This window comes from Notolepis coatsorum (assembly GCF_963971535.1).
Source record: "Notolepis coatsorum genome assembly, chromosome: 9".
Lineage (NCBI taxonomy): Eukaryota > Metazoa > Chordata > Actinopteri > Aulopiformes > Paralepididae > Notolepis > Notolepis coatsorum.
The window spans coordinates 35399530-35419597 of NC_140173.1; the positions used below are offsets into that span (position 1 = coordinate 35399530).

The window sequence follows — 20068 nt, forward strand, 5'->3', positions numbered from 1 at the left end:
AGATATATGTAACATTGAGCTACGTGACCAAAAGCTCAAGACATATGCAACAGAGCGCAGAGCAGAAAACGTTTGTTTAAGTTCACACGCACCGCAAAACCCATCTTGACAACAACAGAGGTCCAGAACATGGAGCCTGAAAAGAACTCACGGAAGTCTCACAACCAATAGAAACGCGCCCAGTGACGTACTCTATGGCAGGGGGAATTCCGTGACCCACCTGCCCAAATATGGCGTGGGACCAGGGAACTCCCTCCCCCCCCCCTCTCCCTACCCTGTGACACGCTGACCAAACAGTGTGACAGGAAGCCCAAAGGACAGAAGGCCGAACCCCCTGACCAATCAGAAAAGAGGGGAGGAGGGGTTTATCAGTTCACCCCCTCATGACCCCACACCCCGGATACGATGAAAAACAACCAGCAGCGATGATACCCGCGTAGCCAGCATGCTATATGAAAAACATATATCCACAAGGATAAGCTAAACCAATGCACGCCAGCTACAGACGATAACTCATCTGCGAACAGGTTTTATATACAAGGCTGTAGGCTTATGTGCAAACACGTCACCCGTGTTTTATGTTTTAAGAAAAAACACATACGTTTAGGAGAGGGTCAAGACCTCGGTACAAGCTACATATACGAGCACTTCTGTAGGCTAGCACTCTAACCAAGTTGTGGACTCGATACCATGTTTCCAATGTAACAGAATACACACAGACAAACGGTAAAATTTACCACTATAAGAAGAACACAGACTTCTTCATGATGAGGGAAGACAAGTCTTTCGACCGAGTGCTAGCCACAGGCCTTGCCAAGCACACATATAGCGACCAGAACGATTTATAAGAAAACTGTCCTACTCACTTAAACAACACACAACCCCACAGCTAGGTGAGGGTTTATACACCGTATCCCTAATATATAACAGTGAATAAAAACACAGTTTGTAACAAAAAACAGTCCCTCACCAGGAGGGACCTTTTATTTAGTAACAAAAATCATGGAAGGGAAGGGAACAGGGGTAAACAGGGGAGAGTCACTTGCGGCGCCTGCCGCGTGCAGCACGGTGCTTGCCCCCACGGGGAGCCGGCCCGGAGGGACGGTTCTGGGGCGCCTGGTCTCGTCGATCCCTACCGTCACCTCCGGGCGTGGCGCGGCTCGCTGCGGCGTACGAGGCACTCCCTCCACTCCTGGCCTTCTTGGACAAAGGCCCAGCAGCAGCGGCGGTGGTGGCGGTGGCAATGGTCGCGGGCCTCTGCCGGCGTTGTTTCCGTCGGCCATCACCGGTGGCATCGGGTCGGGGGAAATGGGGTTGGAGCACAGCGCGCTCCTCCTCCATCTCTCTGCAGGTAGCCGCCATCTGCTGCATGGCCGACCCGAAGAGCCCAGCATCGGAGAGGGGGGCCGTGAGCAGGGGAATCCTCTTCTGTACCGGCACCCGCGCCTGCTCCAAGTTGGCGCTGGGACAGAGTGGCCAGGGTGTGCTCCTTCCCGGCGGCTATCGCCTGCAGCTGGGTAAGGTGCAGGATGGCTCCAGCCGCCTGGGCGTGAAGGTACTGTTGATGGTCGTCCAATACCAACCCGCCCCGCCATCATCCCGACATGTAGCGCGCTAGCTGCGCGATGTTGGACGTCGCAGCTAGGCTCTGAGTCGCGACGATGTACGCCTGGTCACTCCAGTTAGCCATTTGCCTAGCCGATTTCCCTTGGGGAACCGGCTTCCGCAACGGCTCCCACACCACTTCGGGACAAATAATGGATGTCATCGGGCTATCAAGCCGAGGCACCCCATCCCTTAGTCCCTGGACCAAACCCTCCACCTGCGTGACTGGCACGTAGGCGGGGGTAAGGCCAGTGATGTGGGAGATTACCTGTCCCTGTTTCACGTAGGCCTCCATTGACGGGAAAAATGGGCAGACAACGCCCGTCTCTCTCACAGGACGACGTTGCCAGAGATGACCTATCATGTCATCAGGAACAGGTGCAGGCAGAGGCTGCGGCAACGCCACACCATTAGCGGCTGCGGCGGCCGTCATGAGCTCGGGGAACAAGGCACGCAACTCCCCTTGCGCACCTCCCTCCACGTCGCCCGCGTCCCTCACGTACGGGAGGCTGCCATGTCGGGCGCCATCATCCGACGCGGCAGATAGCTGGGCATCTTGTCTCAGGGTCGGAGGTTCTAACCCAACACCGGAGAACAAGGGACCCCAAGGAGACGCAACACTCCCTGCCACACCCCAAGGGGGAGAATGATACGAATCCATTGGGGCATCAAACAAGAGCGCTCTCGCCCCCTCTATGTGATCCTCAGTTTCCATCAGAAACGGAGACAGGGCAAGAGCACCCTCGTTCGGCTCCAGCACCTCCCCAAAGCCAGGCCGTTCGCCCCTGCAGCCCGCCGCCCTACAACGGGAGCGAGCAGAGGCGAAGAGCCTGCGTCGCAAATCCCCAGGCACCAGAGGAGCTGTCGGCCTATCGGCCGACCGTCCACTGGCAGGGGAACCAGGGCCGGAACTAGGCCATCTCACGGGAGACGGCAGTTCAACGGCCCCTCGGAGAGGCAGACTCACCACTGGGCGCCGCTCGGGCGTATCTGACTGCCACGACCGTGGAGTCAGAGCAGCCCCACGACACACGGCGGACGCGGCAATGGAGAAACGCTGGTGAAGGGTGACGTTGTGAGCGTTCGAACCCCCTGAAGGTGCAGACATTATGACTTAGCTTTTCTCGGAAATTGGTGAGAGAGAGAAAAAATAAGATACAATGTCCACGTAGCTCCTTTCCAACAACTATTTCGGCACTAAACTCAAGTGGTGTGGCCAGGCGGATGGGTGTGTACATGTGAAGTGTATTCAGTATTAGGCTGGCTATGGGATGTGTTCCACTTGAGCGCAGAGCATAAGCTAATACGATATATAACCTTCCCCTATAGGGAGGTGTAGTGGTTACTTCCTGGTCTATAGGGAGGTGTAGTGGTTACGTCATTGCTGTTTCCGGCCGGTCCACCATCTTGAAAATGCAATGTATTTCCCTATTGCCCATTTCTAAATCGTCTCGTATAAAACAAATAAAGCATGCACATTTGCATGGTGTACCTTTCTGTGCGTATTCATCCACAATCTATAGCTCAACATGAAAATATTTGCAATTAATCGTAAAAAATTAAATCGCAGAATTTTATTTCAACCACAAATGCTTAAACAATAATGTTAGTGATAGAAGGGAACTCATTTTGTGCAAAAATGGAAAGCTTGCCAATGTTCATGAGGCAGAATTGTTACAATAGCGGATAATCAATTTTTCCAATGATAAATTCCTATACGGGTGGACCTTGCGGGCGGTCCAAAGCGACGTCAGACTACACCTCCCTATAGCTTAGCCCCCGACTGGGTGATGGCCCTTTAGAACGGAGCTACAAGAAATGAGACACCCTTCGTTAAATCTTCAGTAGTAAAAGTAATGTATGTAATACATATTTCTGTAGTGATACTTATATTTCGATACGTATCAGTTTATTTGGTTTTTGCAGGGCCTAGAAACTTAACCTACAGTGTAGTATAACATATAATAATGATAGGCCTACATTTTTGTACGTATTTAATATTGTATGTATCAAAATTTATTTACAGAGTATTTTGAGATTATGTAAACAATTTTTATTTGAACTGAAATATCGAGGAGCTGACATTTTTGGAACAATGTGCGTCTGGAGAGAAAGGAGAGACAAACGTCACAAATCTGTGTGTTTCCATATAAGATAAGATAAGATATTCCTTTATTGATCCACTTGGGGAAATATATCTGTGCAACACCTGCGAGTTACGAAAAACGGTTCTCCATAACCGGATGCCTGTATTCGAATACCAACCGGTTCATGCCTCCGCATTCGCGTTTTGCGCTCTGATTGGCCACTGCTGTTTCTGGTCGCACCAATCGTGTGACGGCAAGTTCTTTCACCGGTTAAGCTCAAAGGTTAGAGTTTGTCTTAGAGCATGGCGATAGAACGCCAGCCCTGATTCCAAACCGTAACCAACTTCGACAGAGTCGCCTAAGCTTAACCAGTGTTAACTAGGCGTTAGGTAGTTTGCTGCTGGTCGAGGCGGAAATGGGCACGTCACGCGATTGGGCGCACATGTCACATGACCAGAAACGTCCGTGGCCAATCAGATCGCACCAGAAACGGCAGTGGCCAATCAGATTTGCAAAACGCGAACGCGGAAGCATGAACCGGTTGGTATTCGAATAGACGCTAACCGGACAGGTCTCTCCTACATTCTGACACCGGGACCGGCGTTTGACGACGAACCCGGAGTGAAGAGCGGTGCTGCCCGGTTCATCCGGCTGAGCACTTTCAACTAGTGCTGTCAGGCGATTAAAAAAATTCATCTAATTAATTACAGGATTTGTAATTCATTAATTAATCGCATTTTAATCGCAAAACCATTTTAGGCCTGATATTTAATATTCTATAATCATATTTCAAATTGCATGTGTCCGGATGGCAGAATTCAGTACTGTATCTACAAAACCTTCTGTTTAATCATCTTCCCTTTATTCATTTGCTTAGATTTTTCAGGTCTGGTCAATTTTAGCATAGTGTTATTCACAGTCAAAGAAAAAATTATAAAAAAAATAATTGAATTGATATTCTCATTTGGTTCATTACAATTTACTCAAGCCTAGTAACAAACAGACACAGTATTTCTGACACTGGGAATACATTCCCTGAGATCCATAGATGTCCCTAGAATCAGATACCAAGAACATGCAAATGGACATTTACAAAAAAGTTTGTAAATGTTTATTCTACGTTCTTATGGAATGAATGAGATAAAAAAAAAATAATAATAATAATATTTATATATAAAAAAAAATTTAAATACATTTTGAGTTAATTTTCATAACGCGATAATTTGCTGTGTAATTAATTAATCTAATTAACGCGCTAAACTGACAGCCCTACTTTCAATGTATCTGATCGTTAAACTGACATAACCACCGTGTCCGCCGCCAAAATGCACCTATATCCATGAATCTTTTCTTGATTTGGAGCAGTGGAAATAGTTGTAATAATTTTTGGAACAGTGTGCGTCTGGGGAAAAGTGAGATAGAAAAAAAGCCATGCAATTCTGTGTTATTCCAAGTTCTGCAAAAACCAAATAGGCTGATGCGTACAAAATATACATATTCACATGCGTACAAAATATACATATCCCGTGCGCACAAAATATCACGTGCGTACAAAATATACATATCACGTGCGTACAAAATATACATATCACGTGCGGACAAAATATACATATCACGTGCGTACAAAATATACATATCACAACATGCGTACAAAATATAAATATCACGTGCGTACAAAATATACATATCACGTGCGGACAAAATATAGGTGGGGGGAGGGTGTATTGGGATATGGCTAATGATGATGTCATCAAGAGACAAATCCTGGAGCTGCCCCATAGACAGTGAGTAATGGAACTACAGTACCCATAGTGATTTTACTGGGATGAGGATATTATTCCAATTCAGAGCTGTAAGCCCTTTATTTAAGTTGAGCTCGTTTGGATGTAACATCTCAAACTAAAAGCTATGAGCTGGTAGGGTTAGGTCACTAATTCCCAGCTTAGGGAGACAGTTGTCTATGTTTATAGATATTGACTTAACTGCCCAGTATCATGTGAATAGCACAATTTTAATAGTTTTAAGGTGGATTTTCCATTTAAAGTAAGTTTGCGTAGTGGTTAAGACCCTACCTGCTGGCCTGTGATCAGATCCCACCAGAACCGTCTCTCCTGTGTCTCCCCTGCTCTGTCTCCCTCTCAGCCTTCCTACTGTCTCAACAAAGAACCTTCTCTCCTGTGTCTCCCCTGCTCTGTCTCCCTCTCAGCCTTCCTACTGTCTCAACAAAGAACCTTCTCTCCTGTGTCTCCCCTACTCTGTCTCCCTCTCAGCCTTCCTACTGTCTCAATAAAGAACCTTCTCTCTTGTGTCTCTCCTACTCTGTCTCCCTCTCAGCCTTCCTACTGTCTCAATAAAGAACCTTCTCTCCTGTGTCTCCTCTACTCTGTCTCCCTCTCAGCCTTCCTACTGTCTCAATAAAGAACCTTCTCTCCTGTGTCTCCTCTACTCTGTCTCCCTCTCAGCCTTCCTACTGTCTCAATAAAGAACCTTCTCTCCTGTGTCTCTCCTACTCTGTCTCCCTCTCAGCCTTCCTACTGTCTCAATAAAGAACCTCCTCTCCTGTGTCTCCTCTACTCTGTCTCCCTCTCAGCCTTCCTACTGTCTCAATAAAGAACCTTATCTCCTGTGTCTCTCCTACTCTGTCTCCCTCTCAGCCTTCCTACTGTCTCAATAAAGAACCCCCTCTCCTGTGTCTCCTCTACTCTGTCTCCCTCTCAGCCTTCCTACTGTCTCAATAAAGAACATTCTCCCCTGTGTCTCCTCTACTCTATCTCACTCTCAGCGTTACTACGGTAAAAAAGGGGGAATGGACTGCCTGCTTCCCAAAAAAAAAACAAAAAAAACACATTGCTAAGTCTAAGTAGAAGAGATTAATTTGTGTCATCTTTTGCAGTATTTCAATGTTGTGTCTACACGTTCAGTAGCCTGGTAGGATATTTGACAGGAAGACCGTTAACTGTGTGTCTCGTTCTCTGTCCCATTCTGTCCCACAGAGTTTCAGGTATGTCCCATCAGCTGCCCCCCCCACCCACCCCCCACCCCCTGGCACGCTCGTCACCCTGCATGCTCTCTCTCTCTCTGCTTGCTCAGTGGTTGCAAAACACACCTTGTCCTCAGCTCACCCACCTGCCCTCCCCCTGCTAACCGCTTGTGTCACTGTTTGGATTAGCGTGTACTCCAGGGTATGCAGTGCAGTGTTTTGTCATGCCCCTGGTACTACTGGTACCACAGGCAGTACTACTGGTACCACAGGCAGTACTACTGGTACCACAGGCAGTACTACTGGTACCACAGGCAGTAGTACTACTGGTGCCACAGGCAGTACTGTACTCTGTTGTAAAACCACTGCCCCATCCCTTGTCTTGTCTGTTTTTTTTTTTTTTTACCAATGTTTCAAGTCGGGCTAAATGTCTCATTTTAATATTTTACGTCAGTTCGAGCTAAATGTCTCATCTGAATGTATATACGATTTAGACACATAATTCTCAGAGAGCCTCAAAGAGACGCTTTTCAGTTGAGCTGAGCGTCTCATTTCAAATTATACACAATTTAGAAATATGTCTTACGACGAGAGCTCCAAGAGTAGACTATAGACCTGGTTGAAGAGGATTCCACAATGACTTGTTCCATTTGGTGAAACTAGCAAACCGTTGTCATTAGAGACCTGGAGATCGTAGATTCATATACCATCGACCCGATCCCCCTTCCCCTATATTACATGTGTGTATGTTCTATTCTTTGGCACATAGAGGATGGCCAAGCAGCCCGTCCACTATATTACATGTGTGTATGTTCTATTCTTTAGCACATAAAGGATGGTCGAGCAGCCAGGATGGACAGGGGAGTATCTATGCCTAATATGTTGGAACCGAAAGCAAGTATCTCCTTTCTCTTTGCCTTGTTGAAAACCCTGTAGCCTTGATAAAGACGTAGACCGCTTACAATTGTCTGATGATCTTGAAGGCACCACACGTGCCCGTTAAGCACGATCATTGTTCAATGATATTACTACATTTTATACTTAGAAAAACTTAGAAAAAGGACTCACCCTTCAACTTCAACATTCATTAACATTTGTTAATCTGTACGATTGTTGTTTAAACTAATATTTAAACAATTCAACCTCTGCATAAGCAAACGCCAGCCCAAGGAAAGAGGAATCAAATAAACATTATTCTCCACTGAAAACTGTGACGTGGGGACACAGGTTTCCAGGAATACCGTACGGATTGAAGCTAACTGGGTTCCTGAAATACACTTAGAACACAGGGACTCCAGCATAGATTTAGCGCGGTTCCAGAAATATCCTCAAAGCGACTGGGTCCATGCCTTAGACTGGCGATAGCCGGTTTCTTGCATAAGACGAGATCAGGGTAACTATACTCACAATATCTGGGGTCACTCTCAATGTGGGTTTCTGAATTCGATTCACGGCAACTGGGTCACTTTTAATTAGTCCCACGGATAGCAGAGTTCCAGAATTATACTCTCGATATCTGGGTTACTTGATCGGACCCTAGGATAGCTGGCTTACTCAGCTAGCATGCTGCTATTGGGAGCTGCGGAGTCATCTTAGCGCTTAGCATGCTGGCTTCTCCATGCTCATCTGTGCATAGCTTGGACCTACAGTGACTGGATACTGTATACGGCATACAGTGGAGAATCCAACACCAGGGTGACCATTCAAACAACTCATATCACTATATACTGCTCGGTATATAAAGACCTGTCCATTACTGTGTGGATATGAGTTGGCCCCCGGGGGCCCCTCGGAGAACTCCTAGCTTATTATTATCGAGCATTTCTGTCAAACCGACGATGGTAGTTGATCTGTCCTAATGGAACAGTAGCCTCCCGGGACTTCAGTCCTCCCTGTGATTCATACTGAGATCATGTCTCGTGTTACTGTGTGAGAGTAGAGCGTGGTGTTTCACATTGTTGTCCCCTCTCCTTGTTCTTATAAACCTAATGCACGTTTCCACGGCTTAATAACCGGCACCATGATACACAGTCCTCACCTCCACACACACACACACCCACTCCCTCCCGTCTTGAGTCAGAATTACCAAAGGAAATATCCCATCCTATGTATTTTCTCATAAACGTTCAGTTTAAGCTTATTATGAAATCTAGTGCTAGGTTTGTTCTGTGTTACTGAGTTAGTGGCCCGTTCTAAACTGTACTCAGCAATAAGAAAAGTTACCTTCTTAGCAATACACTCAGTCTTGTATTGAGTCCTCAAATCCTATTGTTCTTATGAAAACAAATCTTGAAAGGAGGATACGATTTTAACACTCAATACAAAATTAAATTACTTGTTAAAATGACTTTTCTTTGCAGTGTACGAACTGACTCAGTACTAGTTGTGACCTGTACCTATATAAAATTACTTAGTTTAACCTTTGACCTATTTGTCCTCTCCCCTATGACTGTAGTGCTAGGGTTTGTCCTGTTACCGACCTTATGTCTGCTCTTAAAGTGATAGTTTGGGGATTTTTGGACGTTTTAAGTGGTATAAAATACTTGCTAGTAGTATAGTTGATGCAGTGCCATTAACTTACTCACCAAGTCCCATGGGGTCAAAGTTCAGGTCCGTCTCCGAGTGAACTAGTCAGCAAAAAGGGTTAAAAAAGTGTTAATCCACACAATATCATGCAGGCAAACATTGTAACTATAAGAAATGCTTCAGAAGAGTTGGAACTAGCGAACTAGTCCCAAAGTGGCATAAATGGCTACATAGCAACAGCTTTTATCCAAAGCGCTTTACAATTGTTCCTCACATTTTACAACCACACATTCACACACCGACGGCGGAGGCAACCATGCAAGGTGCCAACCTGCACATCGGGAGCACTACGGGTTAAGTGTCTTGCTCAAGGACACTTCGACACGCTGCCCGGGAGGAGCAGGAATCAAACCCGGGAACCTCCGGATTACCAGACGACTGCTCTACCTCCCGAGCCACATGCTGGGCCTAACATGAATCACACATAGGCAATGCTCGAGGCACGCTGTCTTCTGCTATGGGTAGTTGGAACGTTTTGCCAGCATGTTATGGTGTGGATTAACTCGTGATGCCATTTGCTGCCTGTCTGAAGCTTCCCAGGTCGCTCCGGACTCTGGGGGACTCAGATTGAGTAAGCTAATGGTATTGCATCAACTATACTACTAGCAAGTATCACTTAATGTCCAAACATGCAAACTCTCCCTTTAAGGTTTAACCCTATGACTCTATCGCTAGTCTTTGTCCTGTTGACTGACAGAGTGTCTTCTTCTTAAGGTTTACCCCTATGAAATGCTCTTGATAACGAGTAGAGGAAGAGCTAAACTACCCAGGGAAGTGGACAGAACCAGACTCGAGGTATCACTTTTCTATCTCCGCAGTTGATACTGGTTACCAGGGCAATGGTCAATTCACTTTCAACATAATCAATTGAAAATGTAAACAAATCACAAGCTATTATTTTGAGGGCTATCATTTACTTGCCAATACATTGGATAGGACGATATTTTTTCATTTTGAAGTGAATCCACTTCCTGAGAGAATTGTCCCTTTGTCAGTATGCAGTTACTATGTAAACACCGCATCCTGTGGAGGTTTTATCTATTTTTAGCTACAACAACAACAACAACAACAACTGTTTGGTGAATTAAAGCTGCAATAATTATTTGGGACTGCATTTTCAAAAGGTTTTATGACCACCCGCTATCAGAAGGTCTCATTGAGTCATGGTGTCCTACTCAATCAACCCTCAATCAATCAAGATGTTTATTTTGTACATTTGTGGCAGTGTTACAGCATTTTCAGTGGTTTCGTTTGGACGCACGTATTTCTTGAGACGACTTAGAGAAAACTTTTTTGAAATGAAAACAAAAAAGATCGGTTCCGTCTCCGTGTGGAATGGATGTGGCAAATCAACCCTGCTATCAGAAGGTCTCATTGTGGCCATGTCCACACGGAGACAAGTTTGGGTGTATCCACCAAAGTGTTTTCGTATGCACGTTTCGCCCACACGGAACCGTGTTCTGGGAGCCTGAATACGCAATTTTCTGAAAACGGGTCCCAGAGTGAACAAATCTGAAGACACCACCCTTGCGTTTCCGTCTTTACAAGCCAGTATGCATCTTTCCTGAACCAATGATGCAATAGCCCACCTCTCCCTTAACCCACATGCGCAAACCCAGCCAACAAAAAAGAAACATCATACAACATAGCTGCAGTTAGTCGCTTGTTCACCAACAATCTCAACATTTGTATTCTAGACATTTTCAACAAGTCAAACAGAGGCCTTCTGCAGCGCCGTCTGAACCCGGTTCCACGTCCGGCGAACAGCGAGCCACGTGGGCCTGGACCGTAGGCACCTCAGGACTACCAGCAACATAGCTCCTCAGAACACCCTCCAGATCCTGCTTGACGTGCTCCGTCTGCCTGTTGGACTGCGGGTGGAACCCAGACGACAGGCTGATGGAGGCGCCGAGGCTGGAAGCAAATGCCTTCCAGAACCTGGAGGCGAACTGAGGGCCCCGGTCTGACACCATATCCACTGGAAGCCTGTGGACCCCGAAAGACGTGCTGCACCACCAGGTCAGCCGTCTCTCGAGCCGAGGGAAGCTTGGGGAGGGGAATGAAGTGGGCCGCCTTGGAAAAGCGGTCCACTACCACCAAAATGGTAGTGAGACCATCGGACGGGGGAAGGCCAGAAATAAAATCCAGGGATATGTGTGACCAGGGACGTTTGGGAATAGGAAGCGGGCGAAGGAGACCCGCCGGTGCACAGCGAGAGGTCTTACTACACGCGCACACCAGACAGGCCGCCACAAAGGAACGTGTATCCCCCTCCTCTGTAGGCCACCAGAACCTCCTACGGATAAACTCCAGGGTTCTAGCAGCCCCAGGGTGGCCAGTGAGGGAGGCGGTATGCGCCCACTGCAGCAGTCAAGAGCGCGCAGCCTTGGGCACATACATCCGCCCCGGAGGACCCCCACCGGGATCGGGCTCCCGTGCCAGAGCCGATCTTACCACCCTGTCTATGCCCCATGACACGGGAGCCAGAATAAGGGCCTGTGGAATAATAGGATGGGGCTTCTCCTCCCGGTCCGGAGGGTCAAACTGACGTCAGGCTTGACGTTCTTGGAACCGGGCCGGTAGGAGATGGAAAATCGAAATTGAGTGAAGAATAACGCCCACCTGGCCTGGCGATAGAACGCCTGCCCTGATTCCAAACTCTAACCTTAACCTACTGCGAAAGAGTCGCCTAAGCTTAACCAGTGATAAACTAGGCGTTAGGTAGTTTGCAGGCTGTTAGACCCGGAAATAGGCGCTGCACTTGCCGTCCCACGATTGGCCCACATGTCACATGACCTGGCCAATCAGAGCGCAAAACTCGAACGCAGAAACAAACATTTGTTGGTCGAAAGTATACACGCGGCCTGGCGAGCGTTAAGGCGTTTAGCCCCCTGGATGTAAGCCAAGTTCTTATGATCGGTCCAAACAATGAAAGGGTGTGCCACCCCCTCCAACCAATGTCTCCATTCCTCCAGTGCCAATTTGATTGCCAACAACTCCCAATTACCAACTTCGTAGTTGCGCTCGGCTGGAGACAGCCGGCGGGGGAAAAAAGGCGCAGGGATGCACCTTCCCGTCCTTTAAACATCTCTGAGAGATCACCCCCCCACCGCGATATCGGAAGCATCCACTTCCACAATAAACGGAGCCTCCGAATCGTGGCGGATCAGTACAGGGGCGGAGGTAAACCGATGTTTGAGGTCGCGAAAGGCTGACTCTGCCCGAGGCGACCATTCAAAGCCAGGGAGAGAGGCCTTAGTGAGAGCTGTCAGAGGAGTGGCTAAGGCGCTAAAGTTGCGAATAAAACGCCTATAAAAATGTGCAAAGCCCAAAAAACGTTGCAATTCCTTGAGCGATGAAGGCCATGGCCAGTCCAGTACAGCACTCACCTTGGCCGGATCCATACGTAGATCGCCCTTAGTCAATACAAACCCCAGGAAAGAAACTGTGTCGGTGTGAAACACACACTTCTCTGCTTTACCAAACAGCTGATGGTGAAGGAGACGCTGGAGAACCTGACGAACGTGCTGTTGGTGTTGCTCCATATCGTGAGAAAAAATTTGAATGTCATCTAAAGACAGACACCCTGATTAAATCCTGCAGCACGTCGTTGACTAGGGCTTTAAAGACTGCAGGCGCATTAGCTAAGCCAAAAGGCATAACCAAATATTCATAATGCCCGTTAGGTGTATTAAATGCAGTTTTCCACTCATCTCCCTCTCTAATCTTGATTAAGTTGTAGGCATTACGTAAATCAAGCTTAGAGAAGACCTGCACCCCCTGTAGACACTCAAAGGCAGTGTCCATGAGAGGCAGGGGGTAACGGTTTTTGATGGAAACGTCGTTCAACCCCCTATAATCAATGCACGGCCACTGGCTACCATCCTTTTTTGCTACAAAAAAGAATCCAGCGCCTGCAGGGGATGTGGACGGATGTATGTGCCCCGCGGCCAGTGCCTCCTGAATATAGGTATTCATGGACACTGTCTCAGGGCGAGAGAGAGAAAACATTCGACCACAGGGTGGAGAGGTACCAGGTAGAAGATTAATGGGGCAGTCGGAAGATCTATGAGGCGGTGGTGCTTTAGCACGAGTCTTACTAAAGACCTCCGCCAGGTCCCAATACATCTCAGGTACACCTGCTAAATCGGGATTAGGAGATGTAATACAGTCTGCAACGCTTACCACCATCCTGTAGGGAGACAAAAGAGAAGAAGAAAAAGGGGTGGGTGAACCCTCGCCGGAAACCGACTTAACGCCCCTCTCCATTGAAAGTTCACCCATAGCTCAATTAATACAAGGATTATGCTCTGCTAGCCACGGATGGCCTAACACAATGGATGAATGAGGAGACATGACAACATAAAATTTTAACCATTCCCACTCACCCCCGGCCACCTGGAGACGCAGCTGCGCCGTGCGCTGTGTAATGAGCCCACTACCCAGTGGTCGACCGTCAAATGACTGCACCGGGATAGGCACCTCCAGCGTCTCTAGAGGAACCCCCCACTCGTGTGTTAACCTTACATGAATTAAATTACCCGCCGCCACCGAATCAATTAATGCCCTGGTCTGTTTGAGAGAATCCCCCCACCCAACAGTGACATTAAAAAAGGTGCGTGACTCATTAGTGACAGAGGTAGAATGCCCACCCGCTATAACTCCCCCCAAGTTTAGCGAGCCCCCCCGTTTCCCGACAAGCCAGAACAATTACTGAAGCGATGTCCAGTGCGACCACAATGAAAACAACGCTTCTGTTCAATCTGTCTCTGCCTCTCTGCGTCCGAAAGTTGCAAGGCCCCCAGTTGCATTGGTTCGTCACCCAAGCTCTCTCTTGTATATTGCACATCTGTCTTGACACCAAGAGAAAGGCGGAAGGGTACCTGTGACAAAGCCTCCCTCTCGCGTTCCCTCTCCCGATGTCGGTTGTCCATCCATATTGCCAAGTTGATGACGTTATCCAGTTGTTCAGGCAGCTCCCGTGAAGCCAGCTCATCCTGCATCCGCCCAGAGAGCCCCTGTACAAACAACACACAACAGGGCACTTCCTGCTAAGCCGCCTCTCGAGCTACAATGCGGAAGTCGATTGCGTAGTCCGCCACAGAGCGACTACCTTGCCGGCAGGAGATGAGCCGCCCACCGGCTTCATAGATGGATACCACCCGAGAGGTATCGAACACACATCGCAACTCTCGGGTGAAGGCAGTCCCGAACGACTCTTCCATTTCGCGGTAGCCCAAGAAAGAGCACAACCTGTAAGTAGAGTTATTATATATGCAACTTTGGACATTTCAGTAGTGAAAGTACGTGGCTGTAACTGAAAAACAAGAGAGCATTGGGTGACAAACTCCCGACAACCTTCCGGAGCTCCTCCGTAACGATCTGGCGGTCTCCTCACGGACAGATGGATGTACCTGCCTCTCCTCCCCGCCGGCAGACGGGGCTCCAGACACAGCTCCCACCGCTGTTACTGCAACAGCGGCCACTGTGCTAGCGTTGTTAGCCATAGCTAACACTGAGTTGGCTGTGGAGATAGCCTTGGCTACTGCTGCTTGGGACTCGATGGATAGGTCTCCCAGATTACCCAGTTCGGTGCCTACTTCCCGCTGGCGATTGGTGACGACGTCCAGCTGTCTTCTTTGGGCCTCCAGCTCCTCCCCGAATCCTTCTGTGGAGCACATGATGGTCGGATCTTCTGTTATGATTCAAGGTAGGAATGTTGAGTCCAATAGTAGAAAGGAAGAAGGAGGCGGAGATGGAGTTGCTCTTCTCAAAATAAGTATTCCTTTATTATCAGAAACACTAGAGCAAGATAATGGAAGGGGATAATGGAGAAAGCATAATGTAGCCAGGCTTCAACTGAGAGATAATTATCATAGCGAAAACCGTACACAAGACGGAGAAAATAGATTAACACAACATAATAACAAAACCGGACCAGAAGTCCCATTTCTGTCCGAGGCCGACTGCTCGCAGTACTTCTGTTGAAGATCCGACAACAGACAGGAGAACAAAGGATTACTATAAAGGCAAAATACCCAGCAAACCACATGCAGTAATTAGTGACAACAAATCACAGGTGACAATCAATCAGAGCTAACAGGGTGAAGTACTCCAGAATGGCAGTAGGGTTTCCACTCCTGAGAGAGGATAGAAACCCCAAACGTTACAGAACTCTGAACGATACTTAACATTTTGAGTGCCACGCAATTCGGTTATCATTATCCCTAGAATGCCAGCCTTCTAGTAGTTTCCGTGGTCATTGCACTATGTTTGCGAAGCTGTGTGTGTGTTCTGTATTATAGCTGTAGAGACACGGTGTGGCTCATTTTGACAAACATTACTTGTAGTGCAGCATGGGAATAATAGTTTGTTTCCACATGCTGTAGTTTGTTTTTGTAGTTTATTACACACTAAACATCACGCATTTCCAAGATAATAGTATTTTTTCATAGATTGCGAGATAAAATGTGTTATGTGCAATAAGCCCAAACCGTTCTGGCTGATCCCCTGAAATCCTGAATCGTTTTTAACTCATGTTTGCCGACCATGTTTTTCGTCCGGTAAAACACAGGACTGTGATCGTTAAATAGACATAGAATGTACCTTACCCGGAAGGTATTCCAATAAGAATAATTCCAAGTGATCGCCATCGCATCGCCATCGTGATTACCAGTGTATATGTCTATACACGTTTCGATGGTCAAATACGCTTATGCAACGGAATTCTGAGGCGAGCACTGTGCATTTCTGTCCCAGCAGAAGGAGGGGCCACTAACATAGGAGAAAATGAAAGTGAAGCTGACTTTCAACCCCCAAGCCATTTCTGTTCAGACACGGATGATACTGCCACCTGGTGATAGTCGATCAGAATGCAGTTCTAATGTGTGGGGACGTGCCTAAATGATGCAGATCGCTCCCGGCAGGTCTGTAGAGCAGGGATCAAAGTAAAAAGATAAAACGATCCAAAAACGTATTATCTCATTTTTGGCACTGAGCGGTTGGCGCTCAAAAACGTACTGTTTTGGGGGATTTGTACTTTACTCAAGTATTATTAGGTTTGTATACTTGTACTTTTACTCAATTACATTTCAGAGAAAACATACTTTTTACTCCTTACATTTAAAATGCAGACCTACAAAGTACAAAGTACAAATTTCGCAGGTCCAACTATTTTAATTAGTGTTTCTCTGGCCGAACTAACGTATTAATCCTGCGGCCGCACTTTATTTAAAAACAGGCAATCAAATCCCCATCAATAGAAAATTAACCCGCCCATACCCATGCTGATTGGTCCTTGTGCAAGACTAGAAAGCGGGGATCTTTGATTAAACACCTGCTATCAGAAGAATAGACAGTCAGAAAAAAGTGTGTTTGTGTACGGAAGATCATAATTGTAAATATTTATTTAACTGGCATGTCAACTTGACATCTTGCAAATGAGGGCAACCTCAACTTTCTTTGAGTTAAAATAAAGGTTTGAAATGAAAGGGTCAACGGTATTTTGTACAGAGTGAAATAATCATTATTGATTGTTTTTCAATCAATCCAAAACATTTGTATTACTGTTATTTATGCGGCGTTTCACATGTCTGATTCTCAATCAGACAGCATGGGTAAACTGGCTAGCATAATCATCCTCACATGCAGCATTATTGAGCAAGATTAACAAATTATGTCCAATAAATAATCCTTTCATACAGACTAAAACACTGGGAGGCACACATTTAATATAACAACATTGAATTTCAAAGGATATTCTTAGTAAATAACCTCCAGGATTTGGTCAATCCCCCTTTGACTGGATGGAGCTGGTGGCTGTAAAACATGTAGAATTCCACCACATAAAAACTTGCCCTCTAGTGGTCAGAAAATAGTAATTGCAGCTTTAAAAGATCAGGCTTAGATATAACATCTATCATTTGATTTTCACAATGACATTTCTATTAATAATTTAGTGATTTACTATCTAATATAATTCAGCTCTGGTGGTTTTTAGGCTTCACTATCCTCACGAAGCACTAAGCTTTCCTGTTTACATAGTAACTTTGCTGTGAAATGGGACAAATTAATCGAAAGTGAATCAGTCCCAACCCTGCTGGCCATGTCTGCTTTGTGTAAATGAAAAGGTTACACAAAATATCAGGAGGAATGTCGCAGTATCCATTGCTTCTTCTTGTCATTTTTGCTTGTGGTGAACCTAATTTTGTGGGCTTAAAAGCTAATCACACCCACCCCTCCCTCCCTCCCTTCATCCCTCTCTCCCTCTCTCCCTCCCCGCTCCCTCCACCCCCCCCCCCCTCCTTTTGTTTTCTCCTGCCACCTCCTCTCTCCTCTCCAGCGGCATTTAGCTCCAGAAACGTTCTTTGACATCTTTGGGATGGAGATCCAGGAGTTTGACAGGCTTCCACTGTGGAAACGCAACGACATGAAAAAGGGAGCCAAGTTGTTCTAGAGCTTCTGAGCCACGCTGTTCTAGAGCTTCTGAGCCTAGTTGTTCTAGAGCTTCTGAGCCTAGTTCTTCTAGATCACCTGAACCAAGTTGTTCTAGAGCTTCTGAGCCTAGTTGTTCTAGAGCTTCTGAGCCTAGTTCTTCTAGCTTCTGAGCCTAGTTTTTCTAGAGCTTCTGAGCCAGAGCTTCTGAGCATGCAGACAGAAATAAATACTGTACATTCATCCAGATTAGCACACGTTGAACAACTGGAGTCTAGATGTAGGTTTTTTTTTTCATTTTTCTTCTCTTTTTCGGGACTTAATCGAGGAAGCAATCAAATGGACTATTTTTTTTCTGTGTTTTTCCTGAAGCTTCCCCATGCCGTGTAAACAGAGTGAATATTGATTATTTGGATTACAAGGATGATGAATAAGGTCATGTTATGATTTTTGACCCGCTTGTTTAAACGTCCTGCTTCGCTTGGAATGGATCTGCTCTCCTTCCTCCGTTCTTGCTTCTTTCTTTGTTGCTGTTGATTTTCTGTCTAACTTTGTAACACTGCAGTAGAACCTCATGGCACTGACCAGGAAATTGACCGTTTGCAAAATGCTTGACACAGGGTTCCACCAATCCAACTGACCCCTGTCCCTATGTCCGCTGGCTTCGTACCACACTAAACAGACCTGAGAGCAGCCGGTCATGTCATGTTACAGTTCCTGGAGTAAGATGTGTTTCTGTAATACTGACATGCTATCTCAAACACATGTTGAATAACAATGTTATTTTAATTTCTTGTGGTCATTTGCTGAGGTGCATTAGCTATATTGGAGTTAATCTTGAACGTCGATTGGACATAGCAACAGTAACTAAGGGACTTGCTAAGGGATTTTGCAAATGGACAATTTCCGACGCTCTTGGCTGGAATGCAAGCCAGCTTTTGCACGCTTTGGGGCTGAGTCACTTCTTCTCAGCCTGTTGTTGACAGTGAATAAAACACTGGGTCTCCAGTTACATGTTATTCTACTGCTCCCAGGCATCCAAAATGTATTGTCCAAAACACTCATTATTACAAGAAATGTCCATCAGCAATTTCATTAGTATTTAAAATCGTATTTTTTCTTGAAACAAGTGAAAACAAAGATGCCAGTCTGAGGCAGAGGCTGGATAATCACTAGTTTCCATGTGGTTCACTTGAAACCGGTAGCAAAGTCTCAACGCGAGGCAGACCGCCTGCTTCAAGAGCGCTTGTCGCTTGTTTTACCAAGAAAATTCATTAAATTTGTAGTGTTTTTTTCCACTTGTTTAAAAGAACATTTTAAGAGATCAAATGTCTGAATAAAATGGAGATTTTAGGAAGAACAGTTCTCTTCACACTGTACCCGTCAGCCATTGATTTCTGACCCTGACTACAAAAAGAATCTCTCTCTCTCTCTGTATCTCTCTCTCTCTCTCTCTCTCTCTCTCTCTCTCTCTCTCTCTCGTCTCAGGCTCCCATATAAACACCACCAGATAACTTTCCCTTTAGTTGCACTAATAAACCATTCCTATAAACCTATCTCAAAAGCCGTATCCAACAGTAAAGGACAATAGAACATCTGATGTAAGAAGTTACTGTATTTGAAATGACTGTTTTATAAATGAAGTCCTCACTGCCATTTGTTGTATTTGAAATCTTAAGCCAATAAAGCTGTAAGTCACCATGAACAGTATAACCCTGGATAAAACCACAGTCACCGCCTGCTTTCTGTTCTCTCTGTGTTCTTTTAGCAGTTCAACCATCATAATAAAACCCTGTGGTTCAATCTGTGACATCATTTATGTTTCTTCTAAGTTCCCTTGGTGGGGATTAACTATACATAACTATTAGGATAATGTTAAAACTAACCTTACCTCTAACTATACTCATAGTTAGATAGTGGTGAGAGCACTGATTGTTGGTTCAACTCCTGGTTGCGGTGTTTGTTTTGGACTTTTGCTGATACAATATGTAAATATATTACTTATGGCTATAACATAATGTACATTATGTACCTTTCTTCCTGTGGTCAATTAGTACTTTATTTACATTTTCTGTAGTGCTGTCAGGTGATAATTTCTTTTTTTATCTAATTATTAACAGGATTTGTAATAAATTAATCTAATTAATCGCATTTTAATCGCATAACCATGTTAGGCCTGATATTCTTTTTTTTTTTAACAAATGTTTTTTATTTTCCCTTTTTTAACATGAAACTAGACAAACAATACAGTAACAGTAATAATCAATGATGAATCACAGGACAATGACAGAAATAATAATAACAATAATGACAGTCCAGTAATTAAATCAAAATAAATGTAGATTAAAAGACATAAAAATAATAAATACAATACATG

At 45.7% G+C, this 20068-nt stretch overlaps 1 protein-coding gene across 3 annotated transcripts in view; it reads left to right on the forward strand.

The window, feature by feature from the left end:
* Positions 1–19414, forward strand: part of LOC311234212 (actin-binding LIM protein 1-like) — a 283408-nt gene extending 263994 nt beyond the window's left edge. For 2 of the 3 annotated variants that reach the window (XM_084321334.1, XM_084321335.1), the window contains one exon: positions 17600–19414. In XM_084321334.1, coding sequence (XP_084177460.1) covers positions 17600–17628 — 29 coding nt within the window. In that variant the 3' untranslated portion in view covers positions 17629–19414. Of the gene's footprint in view, positions 1–6685; positions 6694–7497; positions 7567–9972; positions 10054–17599 lie in introns of all 3 variants that reach the window. The other variant, XM_084321336.1, reaches the window with a different exon arrangement.
* Positions 19415–20068: the final 654 nt, after the last annotated feature.